This window comes from Anneissia japonica, unplaced genomic scaffold (assembly GCF_011630105.1).
Source record: "Anneissia japonica isolate Jap-2015-1 unplaced genomic scaffold, ASM1163010v1 scaffold288010_len917306_cov203, whole genome shotgun sequence".
In the NCBI taxonomy this organism is placed as follows: Eukaryota; Metazoa; Echinodermata; class Crinoidea; order Comatulida; family Comatulidae; genus Anneissia; species Anneissia japonica.
The window spans coordinates 505,272-524,972 of record NW_022715767.1 but is presented as its reverse complement, the minus strand read 5'-3'; the positions used below and the strand labels follow the sequence as shown (position 1 = coordinate 524,972).

General features: G+C 34.0%; 1 protein-coding gene across 2 annotated transcripts in view; it reads right to left on the bottom strand.

Annotated features, from left to right (window-relative positions):
• The window catches only part of LOC117109360 (degenerin-like protein asic-1), a 30,030-nt gene that overhangs the window by 6,113 nt on the left and 4,216 nt on the right, over positions 1 to 19,701 (bottom strand). For both annotated transcript variants that reach the window (XR_004445511.1, XM_033251672.1), the window contains exons 2-10: positions 14,708 to 14,892; positions 9,399 to 9,502; positions 8,752 to 8,915; positions 8,117 to 8,224; positions 6,120 to 6,243; positions 5,477 to 5,552; positions 5,174 to 5,231; positions 3,907 to 3,989; positions 3,496 to 3,571 (exon numbers count right to left, since the gene is read on the bottom strand). Coding sequence is in view for 1 of the 2 variants with exons in the window: in XM_033251672.1 (XP_033107563.1) it covers positions 3,496 to 3,571; positions 3,907 to 3,989; positions 5,174 to 5,231; positions 5,477 to 5,552; positions 6,120 to 6,243; positions 8,117 to 8,224; positions 8,752 to 8,915; positions 9,399 to 9,502; positions 14,708 to 14,892 (978 nt within the window). In the remaining variant the exon portion in view is untranslated. The remainder of the gene's footprint in view (positions 1 to 3,495; positions 3,572 to 3,906; positions 3,990 to 5,173; positions 5,232 to 5,476; positions 5,553 to 6,119; positions 6,244 to 8,116; positions 8,225 to 8,751; positions 8,916 to 9,398; positions 9,503 to 14,707; positions 14,893 to 19,701) is intronic.

Here is a 19,701-nt window from a genome sequence, read left to right as displayed (position 1 = left end):
ATATATAAGAGGCCTCTGCAATTATTTGTTCCTATAGCCGTACCTATTGTGTAATGGAGTGTATCTGGCGGTTTTTGAATCTGTTCAACCATGAAGCCAGTTTGGTCTAATGGTTATGAATCTCGCCTTGACAACGAGAGGTCGCAGGTTCGACTCCCTTCAGAGGCATTTTATTACACAATTTCTCTATTCATTTATAGGACTACATTCATTGAGAGCTGCTACACGATATATTACCATGTACTTTATTCTAACACTGTATTTATCTTTCTCTGATGATGATTTATATATAATTTACAGTGTTAACGACTATTTTTATTTATATTATATTCAATTAATTGTTCCTAGCCGTACCTATTGCGTAATGGAGTGTATCTGGTGGTATTTGAATCTGTTCAACCATGAAGCCTCTGTGGTCTAATGGTTATGACGTTCGCCTTGACAGCGAGAGGTCGCAGGTTTAAATCCCGTCAGAGGAATTTTATTACACAACACACATCTTAACAGTTTTCGAAAGGCATAATTACAATACGAGATAAAGTAGAATGAACTTCGTAAAACCTAAAATAACCAGTCAAAACAGTAAGATATTTTGTGGAATTTGCGGCTAGAGTGGAACAAACTACACTATATATTAAAGTCTTCACCGAGTTTAAATACCGTAAAAACTCTAATTAAAGCCCTGGGCTTTTTTTTTTTTTTTTTTTTTTTGCGACATTTGGATGGGCTTCTTTTCGAGATGGGCTTCGTTTCGAGACTACTTTTGCATCGGGGCTTTTTTTCAAAATGAATGCTGTAAATTTTGTGAATTTGTACTATTAAACAATAAATAAGGTCATTGTAACATAAATTTTGTATTATGGAGTGTATTTAACCGGCATTAAATCACCTAAGCTAATGTATAAACCAAGCTTGTTTTTAATTAATTTGTTTTCTGAAATTCATGCACAGTGTAGGCCTATGTACTGTACTATCTCGAAAAGAAGCCTATGCTATTTTGAAATGAAGCCCTTGGGCTTCTTTTCGAGGCTAAATAGGGGGCTTCAATTAATTTCAATTTTAAGTTATAAGCTTATTCAAAAAAGAGTGAAATTATATTTAGCAACAAAATCTGAAATGACAAACAATCAGTTAAATGTTTTAACGTATAAGTATGTTCTAAACATGAACATAGTTATTAGTGACATTTTATACCTACCGCTTTTTACTACCTGCTTTTTAACTTTCACTTTTGTGTACTTTTAAGGTTTAACTTGGGTTTTTATTGATTTTATTAGTTTTACTTAATGATAAGTAATTTTAAAGGTTTTAACAAATTTTAATGTTTGTTTTTACCTGTTTTTTTACATTCACTTTTACGTACTTTTAAGGTGTAATAGGTTTTATTTCTTTCATTTACTTTCATTAGTAATTTTAAAGGTTTTAACAAATGTAAATGTTTGTTTTAGTTTTTAACCAACTTTTATGTAATTTATCTATTTAAGGGACTCCAGCGGAAATAAACCGATTCGGTTTTAATGGGTTATCCGAAGCTGTAAACGTTTTACTAAATTATCTTTTCATTATTCATTGTTTTGTTATATGTAATGTGTTGCATTAAGCTTCAAATAAATTCAAATAAATTTGAATTGAATTGAATAATAAGATAGCTCTTTTTTAACGCACCCATTGTGTAATACAATGTACCTGATGGATATTTGAATCTGTTCAACCATAAAGCCTCTGTGGGCTAATGGTTATGACGCTCGCCTTGACAGCGAGAATTCGCAGGTTCGTCCCGTCGGAGGAATTTTATTACACAATGTATTTATTTAGAGGACAAAATTCGTTGATAGCTACGCTACACGATGCCCCGTCATGTCCTTTATTCGAACACTATAATTACCTTTCTTTGATTTGATGATTTATATATAATTTAACAGTTTTATCTTTATATATATACATATATACATATATATATATACATACAAGGAACGATAATCATAATGAACAGCATGATCATGTTATTCAACGACATTAACGCGGTAGCATTATTACTTCTATTACAGTTGCTAAAATCATGTAAACTTATATATCTAATCTTATTTCTCGTTAGAAGAATCGAACACTGCAACGCGTGTTCAATTACTTGCAAGATTATTCAATTACAAGTGCTTGGTACTTGAATGTATATTTCAGCTTGATTCTCAATGCAACCCCAAGCAGCTTAACACAAACGTAAGATATAACACGCCTTTTCCACATTTTCTCTTTTTCTTGTGAAAAAAAAGTCTAGCTCTCGCAGCACAGTGGCGTCAAGGCGTCTAACCACCACTTCAATTTCAGTGTGAATATTAGCAGTGACTTTGAAGTGAGAAACAAATAGTCCTCCCCTCCCCAAGTCGTACGAGCATGGACCTCCCGTCGTCCGACGCCACGGCGAAGTCGTCGGACTAGAAGTATTAACTTGCTGATCCGAATAAGGAGATGGCCCCTTGGTTCGGACCTCTATCAAAGTTGCTGGACCACTGTCGCAAATCGGAAAGTCGCAAAATGGAGCCACCACCGCCAATAAGGCGTTTACCGTACTGTTGCAAAATGCAACCGCACATGTATTACATCATGGATACGTTCTATCTTGCCTAGGAGAGCTCCACGCAGCTTCGCCACAGGTTGCATTTGCGTTAATCCGCCTGCGGTGGCGTTTAATACGTATCTTAATCAAACTCTACTTTCGAATTTACGTGAAGCATTCTAATGGTCAATGTGATGTGCGTATTATGATCACAAACAGCATCAGCACTCAATTGAGGCTGAAGAGCTCAGCATATTGACCCACTCAGAATGCCCGCTTAAAATGTAGGCCTGTTATGATATGCCATGTCCGTGTGTCGAGAGAATCATTCAACAATATTAATCATCAATCAATCAATTTATAAGGCGCATTATACAGATATTAATAGGCCAATGAAGCTGAAGCGAATTGATGACACCGAGTGCAATCAGGTTAGTCCGTCTGTCTGTCGCTGTGTCATTCTATCATTCTCTCGTGGTGTCATTCTGTCCGTGCTAAAAACATAAAATATACCTAGTGTTTTAGTTTGTTACTTTGTATATTTATGTAATTTTTTATTTGAAAATTAGGATGAGAAAATATTTTCTCGCCAATTTACAGACGTGTATATATTTTGAATTCAGCTTGTTTTATTGTTACCTTTTAAGCAAATCAGCGTAATGCTGCATTGTCAAATTTTGTGGGATTTCGTAAAGGTCGGTAATTCAGCGAAAACCGAATTGTTCTGATCTGTGACGAGGGGCTGCTGAGTAATTGATTGTTACTAATGTAAACGACGGCTTCGAAGAAAGATTATAGATGGCGGTATTGCAAATTGTCAAACTCACCCGAAATTGAATTTCTTCATTTTATTAACAATTGCTGATTTCTTTACTCTCGGATATTTATCAGAATTAACGCGAAAAGCTTCGAGTATAAGACGATAACTAATTTGTACTTACCTCATATGCCGGACTCTGTTTGATGTATTGGTAGTTCAATTCCATAAAATATACATCTAATTTTGCCACATTTCTCCTGTTAGTGAGGTAGAGGGTATTAATCAAAACAAATTAACTCCTTCTATTATTGGAAATACAAGTTAGAAAGACTGGGATGTATTTAAATTTAGCTTTGTTCACGTTCCAATTGATGGATGTTTAATTATCTTGATTAACTTGCAGGCGTTAGGGAGTCTATCCTCATAATAATGACATTGGGAGAGTCACAAATTTTGCGCAAAAGTGCGTTTTTGATTAAACAAACACACGTGATGTGTCACTTTGGTACGTCATGGCCATTTATCTTGTTATTCAACAGAGAATTTCTAATATAATCTAATAAATATTCATTATTGCAAAATAAATAATTACTTAGTCCAGTCATCTGCTTCAGGTCCTTTAACGTTAGATCGCATTTTGGAATTTCTCTCTTCCATTCTCTTAAATAACGTGTTCTGAAAATAAAGAGATACATAATACTGTATATCAAATAAAGGAACCTTCTTCTATAGGTAACTACTATAGACTAAACCGTATTAAAGTGTTGATGGATTTTATATTAAGTACCGTTGCATTGTTTTTTGACAAGTTTCTTGTCAATAAAGTTAATTTAACACATCACAACGTCCACCTAGATATGTAAATAATTGGCGCCTCCATTCAATCGTACGTACGCGTTGCATGACAACCACATAAAGGATAGTGCGATGACTCAATATTTTTAACAGGAATATAAAAAGATGAATAATTTATGAGGTAAGCTCTCAAGAAATACATTGCAGTAAATTGAGTGCATCTTCGCAAGGGTGGCGCCAGTAGTTGCACGGGGAACACCCTCTTCCGTCGGAGAAAAAAAAATATAATTCGTAGAAAGATTAGTAGTAGACTCTAAAACCGATTAAATAAGCCTATGAAACCCCTAAATTGTCATACTTTCCAGGAGCTTCGTCCCTGGATCACTTCCCCGAGAAATGTTGAGCGACGTCCGACCGCGCCCATTAAAGCTTGGTTTCCATGCAATCGCTACACGCTATCGCCGGCAGCTTTCAGCGATGCTGATTGGTCGGGCAAATCGGGGAGTCCCGATTGCGTCGGAAAATGCTACGCAGTACAACGATTGCACAGAAAATACTGTAGCGACAAAAACGGAAAGGTCTTCTGATCATGGAGGTATAAAAAATTGTATACCTCCATGCTCTGATCAATCACAGGTAAGATAGTATAATACATACTCCAAGTAACGAAATGTAGTATCGACACGATGGCGTGCATTTCGATACTTGGAGTATGTACTATATTATCTTAACTGTAGCGACAGTGTAGTGAATTTAAGTAAATAAGGCTAAAATTTGTTTATTCTTTATTTTTCATATATTATATGTTATTTATTTATACGTTAATTAAACACGTTTTTAAGAAGACAAACAAAAAAAAACACTTGCTTTGAACACAAAAGGCATGGTCTGAGCGTGCTTCCGGCCATCTAGAGTTCCATCAAACACCTCAGAATCTTGATGGAGCTGAGATTGTTGTTGAATATTTTGGATCATAAGAGTAATTAATGTAGGCCTACACATTTATATTTTCCCCACCAAGAAAAAGAAATCATGTTTTAGAGAACATAACAGCATAGGCCTACCTGGTAGCCCTGGGAGGGCCATTCCGATTGACTTATTGAAGTGAGGTATATTTCCTCTCTGAAAAACAAAGAAGCGTCACATGATCAATGTTGTTTTTTACTGTCCTATATTGGTGAATGTCGTAGCTGCAGTGCTATTAAACGTCACTCAACCGAGACAATTCGCCACGGTCAAGCGTTCAGCCGGCGCAATTGGTTTGGGGCTGGATATAAAGGGTGTGCAAATCATTTATTAAATAGGCCTATGGTTTCTGATTACTTAGTGCATTTCAAGTCTTGTTTAAATATTAATGCTACACTTACTCGCATGTTTGATTGCAGCTACACATGAGCTCATCATTATCGTACTTTGCCTCCATATTTTCGATACAAATTCGAGCTTGAAAACAATTAGAGGGGTTTATTATAATATATATTGAACAAATTGGCATATATTAGAATTTATGACATGTAACTTTCATTTTTTTCACGCACTGGATTATTGTGTTCTCAATAATCGGGAACTCGGGGACGTATCCTCACAACATCGCACTAGGTCTATCAAATCGAAGGCCTACCCATTGAAGTAATAATGACATTGTATTGCACAGAATATAGATTAAAAATGTACATGTACGCAAAATTACTGGAGAAGGTGTATCCATATTTCAATAATAGTGTTTAGAAATTTCAACATACATTGAACAAGTGCCATGTTTTAATGTTTAAGAAATTCCTTTTTGCGGTATGTCTGTTTACATAATGCTTCTCTTTTCACGCAATAAGATACTATAAAATATATGTCAATTATACAACTATAAAATAATGTTTCTATGATCAAATTGGGAAAAAAATGTATAATGTATTATTGATAATATATAACATAAAATTATGACATAAAATTAAATATGTTGTCATCGGTAGACTTTCCTATCCACATTATGATCCTCATCATCATTCTTCTTACCCGTTTCATTGTCTTCTGTATCACATGGTACTAAGTTAAGTAGTTCAACTGGAAATGGGAAGTTTGTGTCTGCGCAGCTGCATTGCTCAATTACCGAATACTGATAGCAACTTCTTTCGCATGCCTAGGTTCCCAAAATGCACCGCGATAATGGAAAATAATTAATATCAATTAGGTGATATAAATACTCACATTAACAATATATATATTCAACACATTTTTAAATCATAGCATATATAATTTAAATAATTACATTTACTGTATATATATATATAGGCCTATATATACATATATATAGACTATATATATATATATATATAGGTTTTATATATATATATATATATTGAGGTGTGTTTGCATGTATGCTCCAAGTGAAATAAATTGTAAAAACAATGAAAAAACGATGTACAATCATTAAGAGTTGACTTGCAGAACACACATTTATAAAACTATAACAAAATCAAACAGATATTTCCATGGCTTCTGCTATGGATTAGTTTCTTTCTTTGTCAGATTCTTTTTCTGTTATGTTTCAATTTATAAATGCACAGAAGAGGAAGTTTCTTATAGATCTCTGGCAGTCTGTAGTCACGTGCGATATTTGTGCTACCGGAAAATTTTGATCCCGGGTTCTGATGATGACATCATTAATGTCGAAATATTGAATCCCGACACGATGGCGTGCATTTCAATACTTGGAGTATGAATTATACTATCCTATCTGAGATTAATCAGTGGACCTTTCGGAAAATTTTGACGTCAAACGAATGAAAGGAACTAAGGTTCTACCTGGTGATTTAATCACCACAATGTCTTCATGGTCAAGTGGTCATGAAGTTCGCCATGTATGCGAAAGTTTCCGGGTTCGAGCCCAGGTTGATCCCCATATTAATCTCTGTTATTTTCCATGCATCAAGGACTTAGTACTGTACTAACTATACGCATGCCCTTGAGTGCAAAGGATTAGATAATTTAATCGGATTTGAATTTCCAAAGCCTCGATTGCCTACATCTGCATAGATAGAAGGTCCCGGGTTGGAATCCTGGTTGGGATACCCATTTTTACGCACTCGCAGATTTCTTCTTTTTTAACGTTTATTTACTTTTATCATTACCGCAAGACTGTCTAGAGTTTATCTCTATCATATCATGATTAATATATATATATATATATATATATATATATATATATATATAGGCCTATATATATTAACGCTAAAGAAGAGAAAAAAAATCGATTCCGATTAGCAGTAACTGTTTTCACACAACGCTGTTTCTTGATGCGTTGCCAAAACAGAGTATCAGATCATTATGATACACCATCATCTTAAGTATTTTAGACGACACGACGGGATCTACTCGGGATCGAAAGGCTACTGTCATAAAAATAAATCTATGGAACAATATAAAGTTAAATACTAAATCGTCTTGCGGTAATGCTATAATTTTATAACTTTTGAACGTTAAAGAGAAGGAAAGTTGTTTTAAATTGTCTTGGTTACTCAATTCAGTGCACGTAACAGTACTAGGTTTCAACACACTATACAATATGTATATATCAGTGATCGATATATGCAGTAATAGACGTCTCGTAATTGCACTATCAGCAATGGTGGCGCAAGCAGAGAAGTAGGGGAGGGACAGGCCTGGATGCCCGTCGTCCGGCGCCACGACGAGGTCGTTGGACCAAAAATCTTAATTTTCCTAACCAAACATTATGTTGATTGCCAATGCTTAATATTGTGATCTAAAAGCACAATTTTCGACCATACTAAGCTATAAAAACTCTCCTTCTGAACTCTACCAGGAATTTTTATTCCCGGAATCTTGGTCGAGGCTCTAGTCAGGCCATTGTTTCGGACCCTCCGTCGAACACGTCGTACCCCTCGCCAGCAAATTTCTGGAGCCACCACTGACTATCGGGCTCTTGCCTAAAATGGAATAATTTTTTTTTCAATAAGTAAATGTAAACAATAGAGAAAGTGTCTGAGATTTACCTGCATACTGTAACTGACGTTATACATATTGATATAAATATTTGTAGTATTGTAATTGTTAACATCTGTACAATCTCCCCAAGGTTTGCCTAATCGATCAATTTCCATCTGTGAAACAATAATATTGATATAATAACAACAATAATAATAATAATAATAATAATAATAATAATAATAATAATAATGTTAATAATAATAATAATAATAATGTTGATAATGATGATGATGATGATATAATAATAATAATTATTATTATTATATCATCCTCATCATTATCAACATCATCATCATCATAATAATAGCAGACAATATGATAATTCCATTAGAAACCATACTGAATTTTTAACTCTGGGCCTGGGTCTAGTTGATGACAGCTTGTTCTTTTTTTTAAATTTTTATTTTAATTTTTGCTTTTCTCTCTTGTAGTTTAATGTCTTTTAAACTGTAACCTAGAGCCTTATTTATTTGTTTTTAGAATTGTATATTGTTTTTATATTTTATCCTTGTATCATTTTATATTTTAAAGATGAATAAAGGATATAATGGGAAAAATGTGTAAAAAAAAACACAATATTTATTATTATGATAATAAATATGTGAGTATACTGTACGTAATAGTATAATTGTTTACTTACCACGCGAGTGGATATGGATGTCCGCTGACCAGGACCAATATACAAACCATCGTCTTCGGGAAAGGGCATTTTATTGGGATCATGGATCGAGATCCGTAGCCCGGCTGAATCAGTGATATCGTCCATGTATTCTGACTGATCGACGAATAATTCAAGACTTAGTCCTATTTAAAAATATTAAGCAAATCAATTAATGATGGTGGCATGATGATGGTGATATATGACGTAGAGGTAGTGATGATGAAAGTAGAGGATGTCGTTGTAATGGTAATCTATTTATTATTCTGCATTTTTGTGAACTCATCACGCGCAGTAGGCCTACTGGTTTCACGATTGGATTACAAAAAAATCAATTCATATAATATCAACCCGGCGAAAAGTATAGCCTATTAAAACTCGAATTTACCTACAGAGTGTGCGCCCTCACTAATCATGACACAAATGCTGCGATAGAATAGTAAAACGTTAACTGAACAAAACAATATTGAAATTACAATTCAAATTACAATTACACCAACGAAAAAGATCTAATAAGAACAACGACAACAACGAATGTCACGGTAATAACGACTAGCGACAGCATCGGTGGTAGGAGGTGACAATGATGCTGGTTTTAAAGATGATGAAAATGAAAAAATTGACTATACCGTAATTTGGACCCGGTTTGTTGGTAGTAAGTATTGATGATAGCTGTCCATTATTGAAAGTGTAGCAATTCCCATATCGGTAGTGGTAAAATCTAGTGAAATTTCTGAAAGAAATTATGAAAATTTAAAGGTCGTTGTTTGAAAGTGTAACAACCAGATACCTGAATATATGCAAACAAGTTTAAGAGCGTTACCAATCCAGTGGGCCGACTACGGACTTTGGTTAGTGTCGGGGGCTGATCCAGAGATGTCCAAAAAGGAGGGGGGGGGGAACGTTGGGCGGATTAGACAACACCACCCTAAGGGGTCCGGGGGAATACCCCCTCGAAATTTTTGTGTTCTAAACCCCTGAAAATAACATTTGGGGCGTTCTATGCTATCTTTATATATATATATATATTTTTTTTTAAATATTTTTTTTTACCTCCCAAAAGGGGGCTGGGGTTGGGCCACCCCCTTAAATCCGGCCCTGAGTGTTGTAGAACTGTCTCTTATACACATCTAGATGTGTATAAGAGACGGGTGTATAGAAGACCCCCTCAGGAGCCCCCCCCCCCCCCCCCCCCCCCCAAAAAAATTCCATAGTACTGCCTCCACCACTTTTAGTAAATTCCTATAGTAAACTCAGATTTAATAGCTGTATCTGGACGTGCACGCTAGCCGATAGAATGCTTATAGGCCTACTACCTTAACCATTAGGCACTTAACGCAATAGGACGGGAAAATGGGTGGACGGTGGTCCTGTGCTCAATTTCAATTTCAATATCAATTTAATGGATATCACTTTCGTAACAGTGGCACACGTTGGACAATACCCAACGGTGCATCCAAATATAAGAGAAAAATAATAAACTTAAACTAGAAGTAAATTAAATTAAAATGTGTATACAAAGTAAAATTTATCAACATGGCATGTAGGTTTATGTGGTATGGTACCGGTAGTCTTACAGGACCGTATTATTTACAGAGTTGCTGTATTAATATGGAGCTAGAACTAACAGACAACTAACTAATATTACAATATATTTATAGCAAAATATAGAGCTTAGAACTAACTGATCATAAAGGTTCATATTAACAGAATAAAGGGAAATACAAAAACTAATTAAAGTGTAACGGGTGGTAATGTGGCCATGGATTTATATATTTCAGATCTTAATTTCCATGCGCCTTCGAGAAGTACCTTACAATAATTATCAAATATTTCTGCTAATTTATGGTTACCAAATGAGAGCGTGAAGACAACGGTAAACACTTGGGTGAAACCGAATTCCCGGTGTCGACAGCTCCCCGTCCTCTTGTGTAAAGTACCTATTATGGTGTGCATGATTTAACTCGTCGTGTATATAGGTTGCAACATATCCACGATTAGCAGACGCCATATTAGTGACACGACAATTAACTATCTGAAATAATCAATATGAAATAAGCACTCTGACTGCATATCAACCGATTAGCTAAACATGTGTATCTTCTTCACTATTGTCATTTGAATAGACGACGCCCAAACAGTTATTATTATTTTATTATTTTTACATATTGACATTAAGGCTATTGCTAATAGCTAATTTAATTAAGTAACGATTGCCGGGTCTATCTATACATATTGAGTTTATTAGAATAAACGCCTAAGGCGTTTGTTTTTCCTCGAATGAACGCCCACCGCACCCCCACCCCCGCCAAATGAATATGAACAAATCTAGTGGAAGCAGCATAATTCTCAACACATGCTAATGTTCTACTCCAGTAGAATTAAATTTTTTCTAACCTGATTGGGATCAAGTCTTTATGATGACGCGAATGTACCACATAAACCACACAGGACAATAACCACCCTGACAAAAAACACCCAAAGTGTTAAAGTGGGGTGGGCAGTAGGGTGGACAAATTTGGGTGGGCTTGTTTTCATTTAGCTCTACAATGGAATAGCTTAATTGTGACTATTTTGATAACATGCATGTAGTTTAATACGCATTTTAGACTTCAACAATCACTGTGATTAAAGTTTACTTTTTTTATGATTTCCGATCACACAATAATATTTTGACGTGATTACTATGCGTTAGTTCCACATTTACATTAAAATAATTAAGAGGCATTTATTTGAGTATATCTTATCCATTTTACACCAAAAAAAATATAAAAATAAATAAACGCCTCCCTCGAATAAACGCCCTATTTAAATACCCTTCTCAACAATGAACGTCCAGGGGCGTTTATTCGAATAATTACGCTATTTTAATCAGCTATGTACCCACAACAATGACGTCCTGGTCGCGATGTTTAACTTTTATTAAGTGGTTTTTTTTTTAGTATATTGTCTTCTTTCGAGGCGGTATATACTATTCTAAAAAAATGGAAGGTACGGGACGCGCGGTTAAGCCCCTGGTCTACGGGGCGCCGCTTGGGACATTCGCTATTTTGTCAACAAAATACCCTTTTGTCTCGACAAAATGCTATTTTTTCGACAAATGTATTCTGTTACCATTAGATCATGATTTTGCAAAACAGAATTTATTTTGTCTCCACTAAATGCTATTTTGTCGACAAAATGATATTTTTGTATGAAAATTAATTTGTTGCCACAAAATAACAATATTTGTTTCTATGAGTTTGATTTGTTTCTATGAAGAGAGAATTAATTTTGTCGACAAAAGCTTGGTTACCTTGGGTAGTGACGTCATCTGTATGGGGTATATTAAATCAAAACATTGGATACCGAACACCGAGGCTGACTGGAAATTTCTGTAAATCATGGTCAGACTTCATTTTCCAAGTAATTTATTTGAGAATCTAATATAAAAAAAGCTAATTCAAAAGTGTACAGGCCTACTACATTCCTGACTTTTATGTAATGTTTCATCGCAGATGTACATTTAACAACAAAATCATTTTAAGCTGTGATTTTAAGCTTGAAATCGTACCTTGTTCAATGCTGTCTAAAAATCGTATAAAAGACTACTTCTGCCACAAATAGCAGCACAGTCTTGTTCTTGTCCTTTGCACATATGCATTGGCATAAGGCAGAGTCAATAGAGTGTTCACTAATTTGGAATCAAATGTCATTAAGTATTAAAGAAAAGTAAATAAAACATTCATTTTCATATTAAATTTTTGCAATAAATCTTATATCTAATACCGGTACCATGTATTAACAAATAAATGTTATAGAAAAATGTCCTAAGAAAAAAACGTTGTTGTTGGAGTTGTTTACTTATTTATTTTTTTTAGAACCAGAATTTATATAGCGCCTAACAGATTATACAAGGCGATTATACAAGGCGCTCATCATTATTTCCCTGGTCACTGGATACTGAGTTGGCTGACCCGCACATTGTGCAACTTTCTCTGCTTCCTGGGGAGTATCCCTGGTCATTGCTGCTTGTACGCGTACGACCCATACATTAAATGCCATACCATCCTACCAGGATTCATTTATATTCCTGGGTGGAGAGAGGCAAACCTAAGTAAAGTGCCTTGTCCATTATTTAATGATGGAATTGAGAACATTCTCTCAAATAAAATTTTAACAAATAAAACGTTTTCCTCATAGGAGACTTAAACATTGACCTGCTTCACCATAATGTAAATTTGGGTGTTAGTGAATTTCTTGACACTCTGAATTCCTTCCAACTCTAATAACTGGCAGCTCTTCAACCTTGATCGATAACATTTTTACCAATGTCCGACCTTTTCCTGATTCTAGAATGATAGTCTCTAATATATGTCAACATCGCCTTTGATTTATTTATAAGTAATATTAAACTTTTAAAAGATGAGTGTTTTCGTAAAAGAGCCCATCAAATCAGAAATAGCAAAAATAAATAAATAAATAAAATGAAATAAAAGAGCAATGTTTCAATGGATTTTCTTGTTCTTTCAATTTTAATGTTTTAATTTTGTATAGTCGTTTTTATTGTATGTCCCTGTGTATATATTTATATATTTTTATGGAGGAAATAAATATAGGGCCTAATAATGATAATAATAATAATAATAATAATAATAATAATAATAATAATAATAATAATAATAATAATAATAATAATTAAAAAAAATAAATTAACAAAAACAATTTTTTTCATCAGTTTAAAGTTAAAAAACATCCGAATCAAAATCCAAATATAACAAATAGGCCCTATAGAAACATCCTTACTTCTGTTCTACGCGCAGCAAAGAAAAAAATATTATTTTCTACAATTTAAATCAGCTTGATGAAAATGATATTAAAGGCACATGGAAAGTAATAAATCCTACATTAAACCCTAACCAAACTCCTGCCGGGATTAGTAAATTGCATGTCAACGGACAAACCATTACTGACTAACTCCATAGTTAAATCCCTAAATGAATATTTCTCTAATATTGGTGCATCTGGCACAATCATTCCCGATAACAAATAAATCATTTACCAGTTATTTGAATGTACTAAATAGAGACAGTTTATTTTTTAATCAAATTACTGAATTTGAAGTCACTGATACAATAAATGACCTAAAAAAAAAGCCCAGGATATGAAAACATAAATAATGATCTAGTCAAAAGCATTATTCGTTCCTGATATTAGTAAAACCAATTTGTAAAGTGAGTGTTCTTAATACCATGGAATTTGCCAACGTAATTCCTCTGTTAAAGAAAGGTAGCCCTCAAAATATGTCCAATTATCGACCTATTATTGAACGGGCCCCTAATAGCCCTGGGCCCCAGTGCTTTGCACCGACTGCACTGTCCATCCTTATTGCCACTGCTGGGAGGACCGATTTTCCTATGCAGCCATTTCGATAAAATATTACACTATTTGTATGATGTAAAAAGAGAGCTCATAATACATATTTTATTATCAAACTATACATTAAATAATCCACTCATATTGACGCTATTCCGAATCCTTGGATGGAGGGAGGTAACACAGTCCTCGTGTATTGTTTTAATATTTATCAAAGATCTTAAAATAATATTATAAGATCTTTCATATTTATCCAATAATGTTTTCAAGAAATGGGGCACATTTACATGAGCAATACACACGAATGGAAAAAAAAAAATTAAAAAAATCATAACAAACAGGCGTTTGGAAATTCAAGTTTGCTTGTTAAAAAACTTTCGACGAATTTGACGACGTCAACGTCACAGACGAACGGTCATACATGAAAGGACGATTACAAAGGTTCTTCACAGCAAAGGAACCAAAAATGGATATTAAAGTAAGCAGATATTTGGCTGCTGAGAGCCTACTTCTTCAAAGTGTAATACATTCAGAAAATCAAGCTTACGACTGACGGGAGAGTCCACCATTCGATGGTACTTACGTCGGTGAGCATGGATAGCCCTTCCACGTGCAATCGAGGAGCATGTCTTGCAAACTATGACCAATACGATGCCTTTCATCTAACGTCATGTCTGAGAGCGCAATCGTCAGCTTTTGTCTTTGTTTATATTCAGCTGATTGCCCAGTAAAGTACTCGGTATTTTCAAGTTCATCCCATGACTTTACCTGAAATATATTAATTAGAATTTTTCAAATTATACAAATTTTGGTGGAAGTTTGGTTTTGTTTAAATTGTTAATATATAAAAAAATTATTTTTTTTTATTGTCAACCAATCAGTAACTTTATTTCACATTTCAATCCTTTCCAATACATCATACAAAGATATAATTTCAATCGGGAAAACGGGTATTTACAAAAGTGTTTTACGTAAAGCCTTTTCAATGAAGAAATAAAAGTAAGAGTAGTCATAAATAGATTATTTGTTAAATATAATAATATATACAATAGGCAATAAATAAATAAACTAAGCAATGTAAAACAAATATTTTCATTATTGGGTAGTAACAAGTAATCTGTAAACTAAAGCAAGACTGAGTGCAAGCTCGCTAGTCTAGTGGTTATGGCGCCAGGCTAGTTATCTGGAGGTCGGGGTTCGATTCCTACCCGAATCACTAGCGACATTTTTCCCAAGTATTTGAAAACGTACTGAGTATTCGGTACGTTAACACGTTAGGTAGGGCAAAACATCACTCCTATGATATGTTCCTGTCTCAAACGCACATCAAAATAAAGCAAAATTCTCATCAAAAATGTGATTATCTATATCTGATAACATCGAACGAAACAATGATGAGCGAGCGACCGTATCACTCTCCATTTCTTTGATTACGACTACAACAACGTGAACAAATGTACGGATGTATGTAAATTATAGTTTCTTGCATTTTTTTCATCCAGGGTAAAAAAAAATTGAAATTAAATAAATGGATGTACTACTTGGAGATTAATCAATAAACGAAGCCTATCTTTTGCATTTAATAAGGGATGGAACAAATATGGTATTTCAGTTGGTAAGATAAAATGAATGATTATTATCCGATAAACATTCTGAAAAAATATAAATTAATTGGTTACATCAATGAACAAAACGATATTAATCATATATGGTGGCGTAAAATAATATATGCTGTGTTTAAATGCGAGGTTTCCGAACAGTAATTTAAGACAAGTCATAACACATCTAAAACCACCCTTTTGACGACTAGTTTGACAATCCAGGCATGCACTTTCCAATAGTAGGCCTGTACTACACTATAATCTGTTGAGATTGAAAAACATTAAACATCACAGATATTTGTATTCAGTCCTGTTTTAAAGAATTGCTCCATGCGAGATGAATAAAGATTATACTGATATTGATATTGATATTTAGCATTTATTTTACGCTTCGTATCTTTGTGGACTAATGATGCACTCAATGAAGAGAAATGAGACGTGCAAATTTTGAGCTCAATAGCAAAGAGTATATATAATTATAAATAAATAGAACAAGAGAGTCAACTACGCTCATTGAGAGCGTAAAAACATGGTAAAAAACGATACGCCATATACGCAGCTAGTGTAGGACGCCAACTAACGCTTGTATGCACTTTTTATTGCCCAGTACTCCACCGCGCAGGGTCGGTTTGTCTGTTTATCTGTTCTCCACAAGATACAGTACTTTTGTTTTCTACTTACTGAGTTCATAGCTGTAAGTAGGAGAAAATTGGAGAAACATTAGAGTTATCAACTTTCACTAACAACTCCATGACATAGACCACTAATTAAGGTTGATGCACGACTTGCAGACACCAGACACTTGACAAACGCTATTTGAATTTAATATTTTTATGAAGAAAAACAAATTTTAGATTTAACTTATAATTTAACAGTTCTTTGTGAAAATTTGTAGCATGGAGGCATGGTAAGCTTGAAGTCAGGCCATACTTAATTGTAAAACGAAAAACGATGATGTGTCAAAAGTAGGCCTACAGATAATGTTGGTCCGGCATGGCATAACCGGGCCGGCCAGCCAGACTGCTTCCTACTTACAGCCTTGAAAGAACGTTATAGATACGCATGCCCCAACTGTCAACATGTTCTTTCAATTTGGTCTATATTTGTGAAATAAAATTTAGGTAATCAAGATATTTTGAATACATTTTATCCACGTCAACTTGATCAATTAACATATGCGACTGCAACCAACCATTTTTAAAAATATCTGAAAAGATAGGCCTAGTCGATGTTTCACGGCCAAACACTCGCCATCTCACGGCCAAATTCAGCCAAACTTTTTTTAAATATCGGCCAAAATTCGCCAGATTCTAATCGGATTAGAAGGGTAGGCCTACATTAATTCAGTTAAAATACAAAAATTACACGGCAATCAGTTGTCATTTATTTGAAATTGAAGAATAATCTCTGAGTCATTTTGGGCGATCAATAATTTATTTTTTCAACCTTTATTTACTTTCCAAAGTGGGCCTCCCCTAAATCCGCCACTGGTACATATGGAACACATGTCCCCGGGGAGAATTCCATAATGTTGCAACTTTAATCAGCGCATTTTGTGTTTGAACCTACCTAAGGACACTTGTCACAAACGAAATACACAGCGAGGGATCATCGTTTAAAATCACTTTCATCCGAACAAGTTACAGTAAATTAGTTTATGTAACTGCTAAAACACTCTTCGTTACGTCAACTTGGCCAAAGAGGTACATGGATTAAGTTTTTAGTGTTCAATTCGAGGCAGACACTCGCTCATCATAGCGACAATAGTTCCACATTTCAGATAAATAGCGACCCTGTTATAAGAATACTAAGCATCTCAGAGTAATTATCCGATGAGAATCTTACATGGGAATGTCATATTACTCGCAATGGAGAGAAAGCCTTAAAAGGACTTCATGTTAAAACGATGTCGGAAATTGTTTTCAAAACATATACTTCTGAACATTTCTAATACAACCATTAATATCTCATCTAACCTACTGTATTTTAATCTGGGCTATTGCGGATCTAGTCTTATGCAAAAATTGCAAATAATTCAAAACAGGGCAGCAATAATTGTATGTAATCTAAAATGGGACAAGGCAAGTCAATTGGCACTAAATTTAGTGGATTTCTTTAACCTAGAGAAATTAATTAGAATGTCTACTCCTAATATTAAAAATGTTAATGTACCACCTTATTTTAAGAAGAATAATAAAATACAACACATTTAACTATAACTTTCATCATGATAAATTAAATTTGTACGGTCTCAATGCCAGACAGTGAATTTTAAAAGTTGACATTTCTTACAAAGGCCTTGTCCTCTGGAATGATTTAAATAAATATAAAATAAATACCAATACTTCAATCACTCAATTAAAAAAAATGCAAAAAAACAAGGAACTCCTAAAAAGCACTTAGTTCTCTGCAGCCATTACAACCTGTGTCACGGTAACGTAAACAACATGATATCTTTTAAGGCATTTTCCTTACTTTCTACAAACTGTTACTGTAACCAACTTTTAGAAATATTTTACAGTTTTACCTCTTTAAAATCCTTTTGTGACTCACGATATTTCTTTTTTACGCTTTTAACAAAATTTAAACAATTTTAAAAATTTAATAATTTTTTATAGGCCTAACTGTTTTTAATATTTTTAAAAACACATTTTAACTGATTCTCTGGCTTTTTTTTTTTAAAGAAATGCACTTATTTTACACTTTTTTACCTTCTCGAACTTGTTTAAGAACGATCTCTTTGCAGTTTTAACTGTTACATGATCGAACAAGTCCTTTGTGAATTTTATTCTGCATGTGTATTTATATCATGCTGTCAATTTCGAGATTAAATAAATTTGATAATTGACTTGAATTTTATATTATCTGTTGGCCCTGTCACAATGAAATCGTCATGATGACAGAAGAACGTTTATAAAAAAACCTACCCAGCCTTACCTGAGATCTCAAGATCATGACATTTGAACTTGAAATTATTGATAATTAACTGACATCATCATGATCCGAATTTCTTAATAAACCATTAGTTCTACCATAGTAACATGATGATTACCGGATGAAGCTTTAACATGATGATTACCGGATGAGGCTTAACAGAAAAGACATTAAAAATCGATTGGTGGCAGTCAATCGATTTCTACTTTAAAGCAATCCAATAATTCATCCTCTCTGCTTGACAGCGTGAATCAAACATTTCACAAAATACGGTACCGTATCGTACGATTAATATTACACACCAATCTCTTTACCAATTTCTTCTTCCCTTCTTATCCATTTATTAATTTTCGAGCGAGTTTAATATATTATGTTCATCTAAAACTTGTTCGTCAACTAGCAAAGTATATTGTCGCAATATACTTGAACTATTGAATTTTGAGTTGACGTACTTAATTACATTGAGTTCTTTATTATAACATCATCAGGAAGGATAATGTTCTAAACTAAGAAGGAAATGTTGAATCAATAAGGCGTCCCTAAATATTTTAAGAGTGTGCATGATGTTATATTACACTGAGTTTGATGAGGCTTAAAATTATCACTATTGGCACGATATTAATTTTCATTGACAGTTGTATATTCACACGCCTAGACTCACTCACACAATGCAAAGTACAATAAATCAATATTGTTTCGGGCCTCTGAATTGTGCTTGAACCCATTAATGAGTTACTGTTAGTTTTCCTCTTTCAATTAATATTTTAGCATTACTGTTCAGTGTTGATTCATAAATGTAGTATTCACAACCCGCCTAGAAAGAAGTACACAATAAATCAATATTGTTTTGGCCCTTGAATTAAAGTACTATTATTTTTAATATTTCATTTAGTATATATATATATATATTTCAAAATTTCAAAACAAACTCAAGATTATTGCCAAGGATTGCCTTAAGCTTTCCAAGGAACTTTCCCTGAGGAGACAACACAAATTTGGTCGAGACAATATCACTTCAACACAAGTGATCGAACCTTCGCAC